The 16,004-nt window shown below is 39.6% G+C and overlaps 1 protein-coding gene and 1 long non-coding RNA gene across 4 annotated transcripts in view; both read left to right on the top strand.

The window, feature by feature from the left end:
- Positions 1-488: 488 nt before the first annotated feature.
- Positions 489-16,004, top strand: part of ryk (receptor like tyrosine kinase) — a 55,508-nt gene continuing 39,992 nt past the window's right edge. For 2 of the 3 annotated variants that reach the window (XM_085150304.1, XM_085150303.1), the window contains exon 1: positions 490-1,167. In XM_085150304.1, the coding sequence (XP_085006430.1) occupies positions 960-1,167 (208 nt within the window). In that variant the 5' untranslated portion in view covers positions 490-959. Of the gene's footprint in view, positions 1,168-16,004 lie in introns of all 3 variants that reach the window. The other variant, XM_085150305.1, reaches the window with a different exon arrangement.
- On the top strand, positions 1,174-14,856 carry LOC146491211 (uncharacterized). Its single transcript, XR_014872229.1, has 2 exons — positions 1,174-3,889; positions 3,921-14,856. It is a non-coding gene; the product is annotated as an uncharacterized LOC146491211 (long non-coding RNA).

Below are 16,004 nucleotides of genomic sequence, written 5' to 3'. Positions count from 1 at the left end.
GATTTCAACTTTTTCCTCTTCAGTTTGCCTTTTCATAAATATTACATTGTGTCTCGTAAAATTTCCATTTTTCTCATAAATTTTAATAATTTATATCAATCTGGAACTTTTTGCCATACATTTTTGTCTTTTGTCATTATAGCTTTTTCTTATGCTTTGTTTTTTTGTAATTTGCAATCCCTTTCTTTTAAATTTAACTGGTGTTTTTTCTTTTTTCGTAGACTTTACAATTTTTTTCTTGTAAATTTCCAACCTAAAAAACCGACCCAACAAAAAACAACATTTTTTTAAACTCTAACATGCCATCTAGATAAAGTCAGTCTTTTTTCCACTTTATGCATTCTTTATATCTTTATTTGAGGCATGCGTATCTTTTAATGCAGAAATTGTAATAATAATAAATAAATGACATTAACTTGTTGTTTCCTTATTGTCCGCTGGCTGTAATATTTCCGACGGCACGTGAAGGCAGCAGAAGCCAGAGCGCTGCGCGCCCCCGTTGCCCCCCTTTCTGCCCTGAGTGAAAACTGAGAGGAAAAAGCGTCGGGAGCAGAGACCATGGAGGGGGGAAGCTGGATGTATTAGCTAGTTTGCTGCTTAGGGCACTTTTTACTCTTCTTTCGCTTCTACCCACAGAAATCAAAGCGTCTCAATGTGGAGATATCCGGTGTGTATTTTACGTGGCTCGTAAATCTCCTGAACAGTCAAACAATCAACTGCGAGTCGGACCGCGGACGGTTAGCACAGCCTGACTGAAAGTTAGCCCGCTCCGGCTAACTTAGCCCGCTCCAGCTACCACGAAAGGACAAAAAAACAACTAAAAACACGATAGTGAGTAAGAGTGTCGGGGCTTGAAGTAACTCGTAATGTTGCCTCCCGGGATTAATTTCAGATACGGATGAGAAAGAAATTCTCTGGGAACAGCGAGAACAACAGCGAGCCAGACAACCACCGTCGTTATGCTGGGGTTGATCCGCGGCTCCGGCAGCCCGTCCGAGTCCCGAGTGTGGCCGCACTCGGTGCTCTGGAGGCTGGGGGGCTTCTTCTTCCTGCTGCTGCTGGAAGGGGCCGGCTGCCTGGCCAGCCCGGGCAGCCCCGTAGGCGTCAACAACAACAACCCCGGAGTCAACATCTACATGAGTGTGGAGGAGGTGAAGAAGCTCCTGGGTAAGGAGGCCTGCATAGTAATCCAGCTGTGTTCAAACTTTGCAATCTGTCCACTTGTGTATGTGTTTGTGTGCCCCTCACATCTGTAAATATAGCTTTAAAACTTGGACGAACTCCACCGAACTGTTACAGCTAATTGTGCAGGTACATTATATCAATCATTTACAGCTGTGATTCTTTTGTATTATTTTTTTCTAGTGTTCCCTCTGTATTTGTAAAAGTAAAAAAAAATTCTCATAAATTCTCACTTTTTTTTTCTGGCAAATTTGTGAGTTTTCTCTTCTAATTGTGTTAGATTTTCATAAAATAATATTTTTTCTTGAAAAATTGCCCCCTTTCCCGTATATTTCACCGTTTTTGTCTTTTGAAATTGCCCTTTTAATCCTAAATTTGCCAGTTTTTGTCCATTTGATTCGTCAAATGGGGGTAAATGTTGCTTTTTTTGGGGCGGGGGGGGGGGGTTTCCCCCAAAAAATTCCCTCATGAATCAGACGTTTTCTTTTACTTTTCTCTTTTTTTTTAATGTCGTATTTTTGCACATTTGTCTAATGAATTTATCCGTTTATCTAGGAAATATAGGAGTTTAAAAATATTTTAACATTATCACTTATATTCTTGTAAATTGGCAAGTTTTTTCTTAATTTAAGATTTTTTTTTAAAGATTTTTTTTGTCTAATTGCCATTTTTTTTTGTTCTATTTGGTAAATTTGCAAGTTATTTCTTGAATATTTGTTTAAATTTTTCCTCCTGAATTTATTAGTTGAGTGCCAGTGTCACTGATGAGGCATCAGTACTGTACATGTGCGGGTCAAAGTAACCTTTACAAGTTTCTGATATGTTGTGATATAATTGGTCGTTGTCGTTTTTTTTTTTTTTCTTCTTTTTGTGGTTGGTCAGTTTATAAGGTTGTGTCTCATGATTGTTATGATGTTGCTGCTTAGGATTAAATGTACAGTGGCATTAGAACATCAGCAGAATAATCGGAAGTGCTGGTTGTCATCTGATGACTGCTGCTGTTGGTGCAAGCCATCAGTGTTATGTTGGTTTAACACTGTCTGAATGTTTAAAATCTTAGTGACAAGGTGAAGCCAGCCTGTGAATCGGTTCTAAGTTGTTAATGGAGGGTTTGCTTTAGAAGTGTTGAACGTGCACTTTGAAACCAGCCATTTACCATGTGCACAGGCTAATGAAGGGGTAGAAGTGTTTGTATGTAATGTCCCTGTGGAGGGAGGAATCTCGTGTTGCAGCTCCTGCTAACTGACGTCTTCCTTTCGATAAACGAGTCATCTTATAGTGCCATCAGCAGAATTATGTTGTTTCTGTTGGGGAATCTTTTGGGAAGTACCTCCAGCTGCATCCAGCTTTTTTAACAGGACCGTGTGCTGGTAAACCTCCCTGTGTATGGGCCTAATTTATAGCAGGGACTTTTGGGATGTGGTGTTAAATCATTTGTTTAAGAATGACCGGCACTGTTGTTAGATTAGTTATTGAACAAGTGGTTATTTTGTGAGGTTACGTGTATTTACCGCATCACCAGGGATTAGCAGATTTAAAAACAAAAAAAAATTACAATACCCTTAAGATATTTAAGGAAGTTAAATAGGATTTGATGGGGAAAAATACCCACTTAGTTTTCTTTTTCCATAGTTTTTGAGCCCTTAAGTCTTCAAGTACAGGAGATAGTCACATGAAGTCGTCAGGGCTGTTCTTCTACATCACTATGTGAATGTCTCCTGTACTTTGAATCTACAGGGGCTCCGAAAGGGTGAAGTAGTAATGTAAATTTAAAAAAAAAAAAAACTTGTAATTTTGACCTTGATGTACTTGGAGGCTTTGTAACACATGAATTCAAATATTCACTAGAAAAAGTTGCATTTCCTGCGAAAATGCAGTGTGAATGCCTTGTAGTGTAATCTGAAAACAGCAGAAGAAGGAGAACTTGTTGAAAAAACACTGTGTAGAAGCTGAACTCTTTGCTGAAAATGGCTCTATTTGAAAGGGTACACCAAGCAGTGTTAAGAAAGCAGATTACATGCAAGCAGGGAAGATGTGCGGCAACTGTCACATGTAGGATTCGAACCCTTGCCACCGGATCTCACGGCGGCTGCTCATTCCACTGAGCCAAACCAGTTCTGGTTTCAAGCAAAGTTATGATGAGAGAAAAAATGTGCACTGTGTAGAAGAAGCTAAATTGTGCTGAAAAGAGGTGAAAATGCTGAATGTTCAGCAAAAAACAGATAAAGAACCTGAAAATTGTCCTGAAAAGAGTAGAAGAGGCTGAAATTTGTGCTAAAAAGAGGTGAAAAGCTGAAATTTGTATGTGAAAGGGTACACTGAAGAGTGTCAAGAAAGCAGAGTGCATGCAAGCAGGGAAGATGTGTGGCAACCGTTACAGGTAGGATTCGAAATTTTGCCACTGGGTCTCACGGCAGCTGCTCAACCCACTGAGCCAAACGATTGCTGATCCCAAAAACAGATATGATGAGAGAAAAAATGTGTACTGTGAAGCAGAAACTGAAATTTGTGCAGAATAGAGTTGAAGAGGCTGAAAATTGTGCTGAAAAGAGATGAAAATGCTGAATGTTCATCAAAAAAGAGATAAGGAACCTGAAAATTGTGCTGAAAAGAGGTGAAAAAGCTGAAAATTGTGCTGAAAACAGTTGAAGAAGCTGGAATTTGTGCTGAAAACAGTTGAAGAAGCTGGAATTTGTGCTGAAAAGTAGTGAAAAACTGAAAATTCTGCAAAAAAAGAGGTAAAAAAGCTGAAAATTGTGTTGAAAAGAGTTAAAACAGTTAAACTGTTTACTGAAGAAAATGTTGCCATAAGCGGGATTTGAACACAGCCTGCCTGCTCTAAGAACGGTTGCTCATCTCACTGAGCTAAAACATGGCTCAGCTCTGCAAGCTAAACTGGTGATCACACTGACAATGTTGTCCCATTCAGCAAAATGGGCCAAACAATGGCATAAAAAGCTTAATATCTGAAAAAGTATAAAAGTTATGAGCACCAAAAGATATAGCACGCTTCAGAAGAAAGAGCAGAACAGTTTAAAGTTGGAATGGTGAAAAATGATTTTGAGGGGTTAGGTAGGGACTTTTTCCAGATTTAATTTTATATGGGGTGACTGTGCCGTGTATAATTGCAGGAAATGTAACGAGAATTTCCTAAATTTTCAAAGAAAGGACTGTAGTCTCCCTGCCAAAATTATGCCCCCACCATTTCCCAAATTAAGCCCTTGTGTCCTCATGCCACATACATTCAGTATTTCATTGCCTGCAGCCTTGACTAGTTAACTGCCCCAGCACCAATGTACCACCCTTTGTGCTTTCTCTCTCCTCTCTGACTGGTGTTGGATCGTTGGCTGATTCTGTCCCTTTGGGTTCCCCTTGTTCTCCATCACGTTACAGTTAATTTTCTGCTGCCAGACCAGGGCCTCTCTCGCGGTTTGCCTGAAACCTCATCTGGTTGTACGGCGAAATCTCTTAATGTTTGACAACTATGTCTGCGGCGCTAAAAGTATGTGTGGACAGAATCTTCCATGATGCAGCAGTAACTGCAGGAATTAAACTTGCTTGAGAGTTGAGTTGCCCGGTGTCAGCATCGTAATGTAGACAGCCTGCCAGAGAGTCTGACTGCAGAGTTTACTTTTGGTTTTAATCAGGTCTCTGTATTTTGTAAGATGTCAAACACATTTATGAAAGCAGATTTATAACATGCATCTACAAAAAAAAATGTAATTTCATAGGTCATAGTGGGGATAATTCAGTTTCTGCAGTTTTTTAAGACTTCGAATAATTCTATCGGGCATTGTCAGCGCTAAGTTGCACTCATTAAGGTAGCACTATCCACCTACCCATAATGCACATTTTGGGGAGTTTCTTTCCTACTTCCAAGCATGATGTTGGGCTTTACCAGCAGGAGAGCCTCATCCATATTTACTCATGAGTTGTTTCGCATTCTGACCAAAAGTTGCTGCATATCAGCCAAAAAGCTAAAGGTTTATTCAGTCATAACATAATCTCCTCTTTTTACTTTTCAGCTGTGTCATCATGAGGAAAGCCAGTGACTATGCTGTGTCTAAATGTGACATAGTAAAAGTGCAGGTTATTGTGTCTTCAATAGGTTAGCTTGAATCTGAACTGACATTGAAACATAAGTCACAAACCAGTTGATGAGCAACTGTCATTTTTTGCAAGGTACAGTAAGTTCATGTGTTTTATTATTCATTGCTGAATCAGTGCTGTCCCCTTATTCACTATAAGAACGCTTTGAGAGCAAGCTGTTGCATAAATAAGACTATCTACAACACTCAGGTTGAGTGGAAACAATGCAGCTTTTACATTTTAGTTAACACCATATGGAAACACCTTTGAAACCCCCAAAGTGGGGGTATTCAGAAGTGCACTTTACCAGCCTTGTGTGCAGGAAAATGTCCGTGACTTCAGCTAGAGGGGGCTTTAATCTCCTAAAATAGTTTTCACTACCACAACAGGAAAAGCTTGTATTTAATATAAAGTAAAGCTCTGAACCTGAGGTATGTGCTTGGCCATGTAATTAATGTGTTATTCACACAGCCACTCTGTGTACAGTTACACTGTTAACTGGCCTGTGAGTCAACACATAAGACCCTTTTCTTGGGAACTTTGGGACAGATCAGAGTAGGAAAAGCAGGTGTAAGTAATGAAATTGGCTGGCCTGTTTTTCAGCATTGCTGCAGGTTGTTGCATTATTTCAACAAACAGCAGAGGGCAACTCCTTAAGTTTCAGGAACACTTTGAGTTGTATAGAAATCTATGGGAAAATAGACTCTCTTGCTTCATGACATCAGTAAACACATTCCTGGTGAGTTTATTGCCTAATTGGCCAGCTTCAAGTCTTGCTTGTGGGAAGGCTGCTTGGTATTTGTGGCCATTGAACCAAGCAAACTGTAGGCAAAGGGAACAGAATTTAGAATTTTTTTGGGAAACATTTAACATCACTTCGGCAGGTAAATGATCAAGGATGTAGTTGTGTCATCTGCATAACAGCTGACACAAGTTATCAACGTTCAACTTCACACTTTGCTTCTGAATATGTTTCTATTGCAGGTCTGTCTTAGTCGCAAATGTAGATGACACATTTGCATTTACATTACGAGATTGTTGCGGTACAGAGCCGTGTATTAAATGAAGCTTCAAAGCAAAGAATTTGTGTCAGATTTTTATCACTGAATTATTCAACGTACTCAATGAATCATTGCTGCCCTAAAGTTGACCTTGAAGGGCTTGGCTAACGTAAACCATATTTTAATGTTATGTTAACATGACCCCAGTCTACACCCCCCAACAAAGTATTATCAGAATTTATTCAAAATTTTTCGAGCTATCAGCAGCAAACACTAACAAAATCATTAACTTTTTGGTAAAGGTAATAAAAGTGGACCAAATGCAGAGCCTTGAGGAACACCGCAATTAAAAATGGAGAGCAGAGGAGCGTGGATTATATATAACCACAGAAATGTTTCCATTAGAGAGGCGAAGGTGGAGAGTAGAGCTCAGCATTATAGATTGTGTAGGAGAATAGAGTGTTTGACTGTGTCAAAGGCAGCATTAAAAAAGCATTGAGAAGTTGTTGTTGTATTAAAATGTAATATAACCCTTTGGTGTTGGAGTGGTGTGTGCGCTTATAGCCGATGGACTGTCTGTTTTATTCTGATAACTCTACCAAACAGTCTGACTCTCAGGGGGCTGGTAAAGAACCGGAAAACTCTCTGCTTGTGGATGACAGACAGGCAGCATCCCTGATTGATTTTGCATATGATAAATGAGTAGAGAACTGTCTGCCTCAAGAATCCACATGCATTCCTACCCTCAGCTCCCATATCAGCTCTTTCTCCAGGCCCACATCCTTGGTCTGAATTGTGTTGCAGCTGTGCAGCTCAGATTAAATTACTGAAGCAGTGCTCGAGCCCCAGGATCAGTTTAAAAGACGAGCCAACTCTTTTTACAAAACATTACACTCCTCCTGATATGAAGGAGTGCAATGAAGTTCCATGAAGGTTGAACCCATAGTTTGTTAATCACATCTGTAAGAAATTACATTTAAGTAGGGAAAGAGTTGGGTCAGTTAAGTAACAGCAGATCTTATTCAGAGGAAGAGGAAAGAGGGGAGTGTCTGTTAATCAAGTTATTCTGTTGTCCATAAAACATCAAAAACCGAAACAGGCCATCACTTTCTTACATCAAATGTAAGGATGGGAATCAAGAAATACTTCCATTTGGAATTCTAAGCTAAACATTTATACTTTAAGGCAAAACTTTACTGCTAAAACTTTAACTCACCACCACTTACCAAATGTGAATGTTTACTATAACAGCCTGTTAGATCTTCCATTTTAGAGGCTTTTCAGAAACCTCTTAAAACCACCGTGACCGTTATTGTTCGTTTAGTTTTCACACAGACGCTGCATCACATTGGCCACCTTGGACTGCATTCATGCGGCCCGTGACCCGAGCTGTGACACTGGTTTTACAGGCCTCAATGGCTTTCTTTGTGTCTTTCTCTCTTTCCTGTCATGTTGACCATCCATGCGATTATTTAAAACATGAAGCAAAAATAAGTTTTCTGTACATTCATTTACTGTCACCTATAATAACAACCTCACTGAGCCTATTTTTCCAGGGTATGATCCCCAGTGGGTTAAATCTGTAACACAGAAGATTTTTCTTGGTGGGAAAGCTGCATACAAGATCCTTGTTGTCTAATCTTTGCTCTGTATTAGTGCAATGCTTTTCCAGAGCTCTGCAAGCCAAGCAAAACCTTTGCTTCCTCAGGCCCCAGCTAAAAATTAGAGTTGTGCAGACAAAATAAGCCGTTTTCCTGTTAAAATTGTTTTGAAATACTTTTAATACTTTTGGGTAAAATGAAATATCGCGATAGAATATGGGTAAAATGCGCGTGCGCAGTGCCTTTGTTTTCATACGCACATAGCGGAAAAAGCATGGCGACGACGGAGAATGAGAAGGGTGAAAGTGGATTGTTGAATGAAACGGATGAACCAGAATTGGTTTGTAAAAATAGTGCAACTTCACTGGTGTGGAACTGGTTTGGCTTTCGTCCATCAGATACACACCAAAGCACGATTTTTGGTCGAGCATGCAAGCGGCCGTTCTTATTACTGTGTTTTTCGGAAAAATCGACAGTGCCCCTCATATCCCGGTCCGCCTTATGTATGAATTCTGGTTGTGTTTACTGACCTCGAACCGATTTTATGTGGTACACGGTGCTCAAAAATCTGTCAAAAATGTTTGAGTACGACTTTGCTAAGCAACGAAGCCGCACCGCTTGATGGATTGTCGGAGCATTACGGCTATCGTAGTCAGGAGCCTCGCAGAGTGATACGTACTGTGCTTCAGCATAATATTATCGTATTGTGTGTGTATAACCGCTTTTTAAGTTTTGTGGATATTATACATGGTTATGCTGAGGATATGTCGGCCAATTTCCACTGGAAATGCCTTTTGGTTAAACTGTCAGCAAGGAATTTGCATTTGCACGGTTAAATTTTTATATAACTTTAATGCACATAAAAAAACAGCTGCTTGTTTAAGTGAAAATACATTGATGGGTTTTTTTTTGCACTAATAAAGTTGTAGAGTTTTGTCTTGCGTCAGTTATATCATTATCGCATATTTTCAAATATATATTGTGATAAATATTTTTGGCCATATTGCCCTGCCCTACTTTTGGGAATGGGAATTACGTTTAATGCATCTAAATTTGTTGAGAGAGAGTCAGTTTCATAAAGGAAATCCAACAGAAAGCATCATAGTGCTACCAGAATAGTTTTATTATTAATAATAGATTGCATTTATGTAGCGCTTTTCGAGACCCTCAAAGCGCTCTACAATTCCACTATTCATTCACTCTCACGTTCACACACTGGTGGAGGCAAGCTACAGTTGTAGCCACTGACTGACAGAAGCGAGGCTTGCACCATTGGCCCCTCTGGCCAACACCAGTAGGCGGTAGGTGAAGTGTCTTCTTGCCCAAGGACACAACAACCAAGACAGACAGAGCAGGGGATCGAACCGGTTACAAGATGAGCTTCCCAACCCCCTGAACCACGGTCGTCCTTAAAGGGTCCTTAATAACTACTACTAATAACTGCAATATAAATATATCTAATGAAAAAAATAACTTTTTTTAAGACAAATACCGTAATTGTCGGGCTATAAGCCGCTACTTTTTGCACAAGCTTTGAACCCTGCGGCTTTTAGTCAGGTGCGGCTTTTCTATGGATTGTCCATGATTTTTGTGATATCGTAAGAGGATTTGTTTTGTTTGTTCCGTTGTTGTACGGCACTACGTTGCCTGGCGGAAGGATCGGGGTTCAAGAGTGGTATGTTGGTCACATGTCCGTCCACCAGGCAACGCAGTGCCGTACGAAGTAGCGCGAAAAACAAACTTCAAAGTAGCGCTACGCGTTCAGCAGGAGGCGTGGATGATGAGCGGCGATAAATTTGCGAAAAGCAAATTCCACCAGTGGATTCTGAAATCTATTTTTCTGGTGTGCTGTATTATTGTTATGTACTACATTTGTTACTTATTTATGAAGCACAGTACATGTTTCGTACTTGTAATTACCGGTACTTGTACATATACCTAAAAAGTTATGCAAATATGTACCCATAACTTGTTTTTCAAAATATTAATAAAAGGGGTGTGTCTCCAAACAGCCATCTCTGTCCTGACAATTTGCTTTGTGCATATTCTCTTACATATGATAAGTCAACATTGAAACACCTGCGGCTTTTAGTCAGGTGCGGCTAATGTATGTACAAAACAGGATTTTCCCCTGTTTTTAGCTTGTGCGGCTAATATTCGGGTGCGCTTTGTAGTCCGGGAAATACGGCAAGTGAAATAATGTTTGACATTCTAAGACGTATGAATTATGTTTATTATTGAAACACGTGATATCATAGTTTGGCTGCTCGATAACACAAGGCAATTTACAACTACATCGTGTATTACATGACTGTATTATTTTGGACATGTTGAATTACTGCTTTGCTGGTAGGTTCACTATCTGCTGTAGCATGTACAGCACATACACGTAAGGCATAAACATCTTAAGGATTAAAAAATCTCAATAAAACTGAAGATGTCTATGATAGGCTGATCAGGCATGTCTGTGTTATCCTTGCTTAGTGTTCAATGCAATATATTTTACTTGATAGCTTCTTTATTTGACAGCTTTATCGCTGGTGGGAGGAGCTGAAAAAATGCTTTTCTTCACATTTAAGTTGATCAGATAGTTTGAAGGACTGTCACTGGCTTTTTACCTCTGAATGATTTGATTATGATCACAGTAATAAGTGCCGCTATTGTCAACTCTGGAAACCCATTTTCTGTTTTAGGGTGCTGTGCCGCCACTGCATTGTTTGCTATGTGTCAGAGAGATGCAGTCAGTAAGCGTCAAATAGTCCTAACTGTACGTTATGATGAACTGAGGTGCTGTTTCAAGGCCCAGTTTAAGATGAGGATTATTTTGGACTGCGAGTCAAGCAAAGCTACTCTAGTAAAGCTCGAGGAAAAAAAGATGGAGTGAAGATAAATACAGAAAGACAAATGGAAAGAGAAAGATGCTAACACCAGAGACCGCAGAGGATGAACTGTCAATCATATCAAGGAATATTTTCAAATGTGACTCATTCAAAGATACTCTTAGACTACAAGAATCTAAGAGCAGCTGAGAGACGAATAATTTTATTTTAGTAGTCTAACATTAAACACATAAAGCTGGAAATGAGCATAATAGGTTTCCTTCAAAACATATAGATCCTTTCCTTTGCACGTCGTTGTTCCTTCCAAGGGGAAAAATTCTAGCTGTGTGGTCATGTTTTTCAGTCTCGCAGTCAGGCGAGTAGGTCAGAGTTGAGTGTAAATCCTCCAAAAATGACAAATAAAGCCAGATCTTTTTCAACGTGCAAGCTAAGGAGTAAAACTCTACGTCCAGGTCGGGTAACAGGCTTTCCTCCCCTCCTCCAAAGACCTGAAAGACAAAGCCCGGGCTTTGAAAAAGAGCCTGTGAACAGTGAGGAGTGATTGGCAGCAGTATTCATTTCCTTCATGCCACTCTCCAAGGATCCCGTGGCTGAATAGAGGAGCCCCTGCCTTCACATCTTTTGTCTGAAAATCTCTGCACTCAGAAGAAGTTCTGCAAGGCATCAACACGTTTTAGAAGATGGTTGCCCTCCTGTTGAAATCGGAAATATACTGTCATGTTTTCTTTCAGTATTGTAGGGTTATTTAATTTGACTTGAGAAATGTTAGGAGCAGGAGAAGCTTAAATCAGATGGAGCCTTTTCATCTGTGTGCTGTCCTAAAATAGGTGATATGCTGTGTTAAGGGAATGCACCTCCCTACATCTGACCTTGTGCTCACAACCCAGCCTTTCAAAGGCTGCTGTACAGTCGTGACCAAAAGTTTTGCCAGTGGTGTGAGATGAGATGCCTCTTAAATGACCCTTTATTCAGGATGAAATGAAACGGCTGATCCTTTTCTCAGTGAACTGGTTGATATTTGTTGAGTAAACGAATGAGTCCCTTTTGAGCAAAAAGTAACCATGAATGAGGAGCCTTTTAATAGGACAGTCTTCCTCAGATTCCTCTCCCTGCCTTCATTCGCGTCTGCCCTCGGGCTGCTCCAAGGAAGAAAAGAAAGAAACTGATGTACAGCCTCTTTGAAGTGAGTGAAAGAAAGCCACAAAGATGGTGACTTAATGCGAGTTTTTCTTCTGGCTTTAAGGAACCCTGAAGTTCATCTAGTGCTGTTGTTTGCAGGCCATCTGTAAAAGCTCAGCGGTGCTCTTCGTTCAGGAAGTTCGGTCATGCTAAATTCACATCATTAAGGGGGATTCAGTTTTTTATTCCTAAACGTGGATGCTAAAACTCCTTTTTAGTTACTGGATGTAAAGAAACTTCTAAAAGTGGTTTTCTGCAGAGAAAAGCGACTAAAATGTTTCCAGGGAAAGAGATGATGATGATGTGTTTTCAAGAAAGAAGATTGATCTCAGTTTAGTTCAGTTTTAACACACGTTTACAGAAAATATGCAAAAGAAAGTGTAAAGTAATGTTTCCGTGAGTGTGAATGTTAGACGTTGGGCATTATGTAGCTCGTCTCACAGCAGAAACGGTAATGAAAACAGTTTCTTTATGTTCATCAGAAACTTCGGAGACTTAGACTTTAACTGTTTCATGAACTGCTGTGAGATGTGTTGGACTATGAGATTAACAGTTTGTGAAGTTGTTTCATAAGCGTGTTATTTTCTTCTATAAGATGATGACATGACGCTATTAAGAAAAAGTGCCAGCTAGGCTGAATAATGATGACAGAAAACAAAATAATCAGAAGAGAAAAAATAAAACTAAATTTAAAAAAAAAAAAAAAAAAAAGTCTTAATGTATTCATTTAGACTTTTTCCTTTCTTATAAATCAAGCCCATAAATCAAATCTCGTTACAGCAATGCACTGTAAGAGCTGAGATGACTAGCATCTTCGAGGAGGAAGTAAAAACCACAAGGTTCGTGTATTTTGAACCAATGGAATGATCATCAGTTGAATTCGGCTGCTTTTGTCTCTGGATCAGCAGTTTGGTGTCTGTTTCAGCTTTCTTTCACTGCATGCTGTGCACGTCTCCTGAGGCACGAGACCGCTGTCGCCTGGTGTTCCTTTTTTTTTTTTTTTGCCCCCAGCAGGCATCACACAGTGGATGCAGACCACCAGGAACAATCAGTTACTAGAAAAAATGAAAAGATGCCCAGTGTGGAGGTCTTTGGTTGCTCTGACGTTTGTCTTGGTTTTCAGTAATCTGACCCATAAACAGGATTGACTTCACAGCGCTGTTGTAAAGTCTCATCCTGCCCTTCTGCTTGATCTGCATATATTTCCGGATAGTGTAGCCTGCAGAAAAAGCTGTTTTTAATTTTATCAGGGGGTTAAAGACCCTTGATTTTTATTTTTTTATTTTTTACAGTGACATAGAGACCCTGATTTAACAACTAGAAAATTGCGAGCTTCCTAGCTACTTCACAGGCCTAACAAATGCATCACTCGCACAGCCCAGGAACTGGACTTGGCTTCATTTTCCTGTTCTTGTATTTTCCATAGTACGCATGTGCTCCTAGCATTATCTTTCCAGTCATCTCCTGAGACTGTAAACGACTCTGTCCCAGCCTGGCCTACATATGATGCACTTAAGCTCCCCACCCCTCAGACCCCTGTACCGCAGCTCTTTTATGGGAAAAACTGGATAGAACAAACTTGATTGCCTGTTGAATCTAACTGTGAGCTAGATGGCATGTCAGGTGACTGCCCGTGGAGAATTGGTAGCTCAGCGCCTCGTATTAGAGCCAATGTTATCAAAGCAAAAAAGCTGGTTATTTGTTTGTTTGATCCAAGCTCAAATTAAACCCTGCCCTACATTACAATTATATACGTCTTTTTCAGTTATAATCTCTTTTTTGGGGGTGGGGGACTTTTGATGTGGCGAATACTGATTAAAAAAAAACACCAACTGAACCATAGTGTGTTGTCATGCAGGTTATTATTAAATCCTACAAAGCTCTAATGGCGCCAATGGAATTTTACATATTACACTACAAGAAAGCTGTCATTTAGAACTCTTCTTTTAATGATTTGTAATATGTGCATGATGCTATAATGTGGAGTCATGATTATCTGGTTCTTTTAATATTTGTTCTTGCATACTATTTTTCTGCACTAATGTGCTTTTTTTTGGGGTCTAGGCAAACTGCTACACAAGCATATTCACGTCATTCAGTTGGAGGGGATTTCTAAACTTAGTCTTATTTTAGATGTTACTGCAACAGGCTTCCTGTACCTGCAGCAAAATACCTTATTCAGACATTATTACCAGTGGAATAGATTTGAAGATTTTGCAGTTGCTTATTGCAACTTCTGGGATATATGCTGCTTTAACTTGAACCTCAACTCAGCTAGCTTAACCTTATTTCCAGTCACACTTGAAAATCAGGCCTTTTCGGTGAGTAGCTCCACTGCGGCTCTGATGTCTTTACCCCCCGCCTCCTTCCCGTGTCTGTGGATTTGTTTAGAGTTTCCAGTTGATAGGGTTTCACGTGTGCCCTCATTTTCTCCTTCTTTGGCTTGTGTGGCCACTATCTTTCCAGAGAGAAGCTGTAAGGAGTGTTTATCTCCTGAGCACTCAGGGATGGAGGCTTTGGGAGGTACAAGAGGGTCTTTGTTATATCTGCCCTGGACTTTGCCACCTGGCCACTACCACCTTTTGTTCTCCTTTTTCAAAGTCTGCAATGTGATCCACAGCTCGCAGAGGAGTGTTGACTTAAAATGTAGTGACACTCTGCTAAGCTGAATTTCATATTACTGGCTTATTGCTGTGTTTTATAACTGTGTAGATACGGGTGTATGAAATGAAATGGTTTCACTTTTGATATGAAGGTTTCAAAAATGTTTCTTTCATCACATTATTCATCATTATGGGGTATTTTATTATTTTTCCCCCCTTTGTCATTAGTTACCCTGTTCCAGTGGGAAAGCTCCCTACTACATTAGCTTTGCATGAAACAAAGTTGCTTTGCATGATTCACAGTTCATAATTACATTAGGAAATGTTCCAAAAGACTCTTGAAACAAAAACATTGAGGGGAGGTCCAATTTATTGACTCCATTTAGTGGAGGTGAGACATAGCAGACGCTGATTGGCTACAGACTCGTTTTTGAAAATGGACATTAGAGGAACTGAAGTTTTTGGCACTTCAGTTATTCAGGTCTGAACCACTAAGAAAAATGTAGGAAGAGGGATGAGAGTGAGTAAGCCCCTCTCCTCTGTCATGGTTAGAATCAGGGTTGTTGTGCCCTTAAGGAAAGTCCTCATATTGTGGTGAACAGCAGAGGACTGATTGTACTGAGCTGCTCTGAGGTGTAGTGTGTCAGTGTGGTGCTCTGTGTGGTTTTATACATCATCTCATGTGGCTTTTATAGGGATTTGAACATATGTATGTTTTTTTTTTTTTTTTTTTTTACTGACTCAGAATGGACCTTTGTTACATGGCATCCGTCAGAACTTCATTGGTGTGGTCAGAAAGATCATTCCATACTATTCACTAAGATGAGATATACTTGAGATCTATCCCAGAAGTTGGGAAATTCCTGTTATAGCAGGCAAATCATTACAGACTACATATAGAAAACTACATACCAGCTTAAATAGAGTAGAGAAATGGCTGACTAAGTACTTTTTTTTCCAGTTAACTTGAAGAATTAAGTACAAAAATCAAGTACAAAAGAAAAGCATTTAGAAACTTGAGTATAATACAAGTGAAAGCCTAAAATTAAAATACAAATACAACAAAATTATATATAAAACACTGATTAAGTGTTTCTGTGACTTACTAAAGTAGCATATTTGGATTCTTTTCCTTCCTTTTAAGCTATGCTGTGTTTCATCAAATTCACGGTATTATTGAGGACCAGGAATATAAAGCCTCGGCTCTAAACGTCTGGGATGAAGACTCACTGAAGAACTGGACATCTGTGCTAGTTATACACTTATTCAGGCAACATCTTATCCCGTCTTTCTAAATAAATGACCACACTGAGCTGCACCAATCACGATCACGTGTGGTGCACAATGAGACAAACGTTATTTTTCATTAATTATATTTGGCTTAATTTGTAGTCAACCACCACAAACCTCCGTAAATCATTATTATGTATAATTAATTTAAATTTTCTCCTCCCAAACTTTGCACTCTGAAAGGGAAACTCCTACAAATAAGGCCAGCTCCTAAAATTA

The sequence above is a fragment of the Neolamprologus multifasciatus genome, chromosome 23, assembly GCF_963576455.1.
Source record: "Neolamprologus multifasciatus chromosome 23, fNeoMul1.2, whole genome shotgun sequence".
Taxonomy (NCBI): Eukaryota; Metazoa; Chordata; class Actinopteri; order Cichliformes; family Cichlidae; genus Neolamprologus; species Neolamprologus multifasciatus.
Note: the sequence above shows the minus strand (reverse complement) of the source record. Positions and strands in the feature narration are given on the sequence as shown.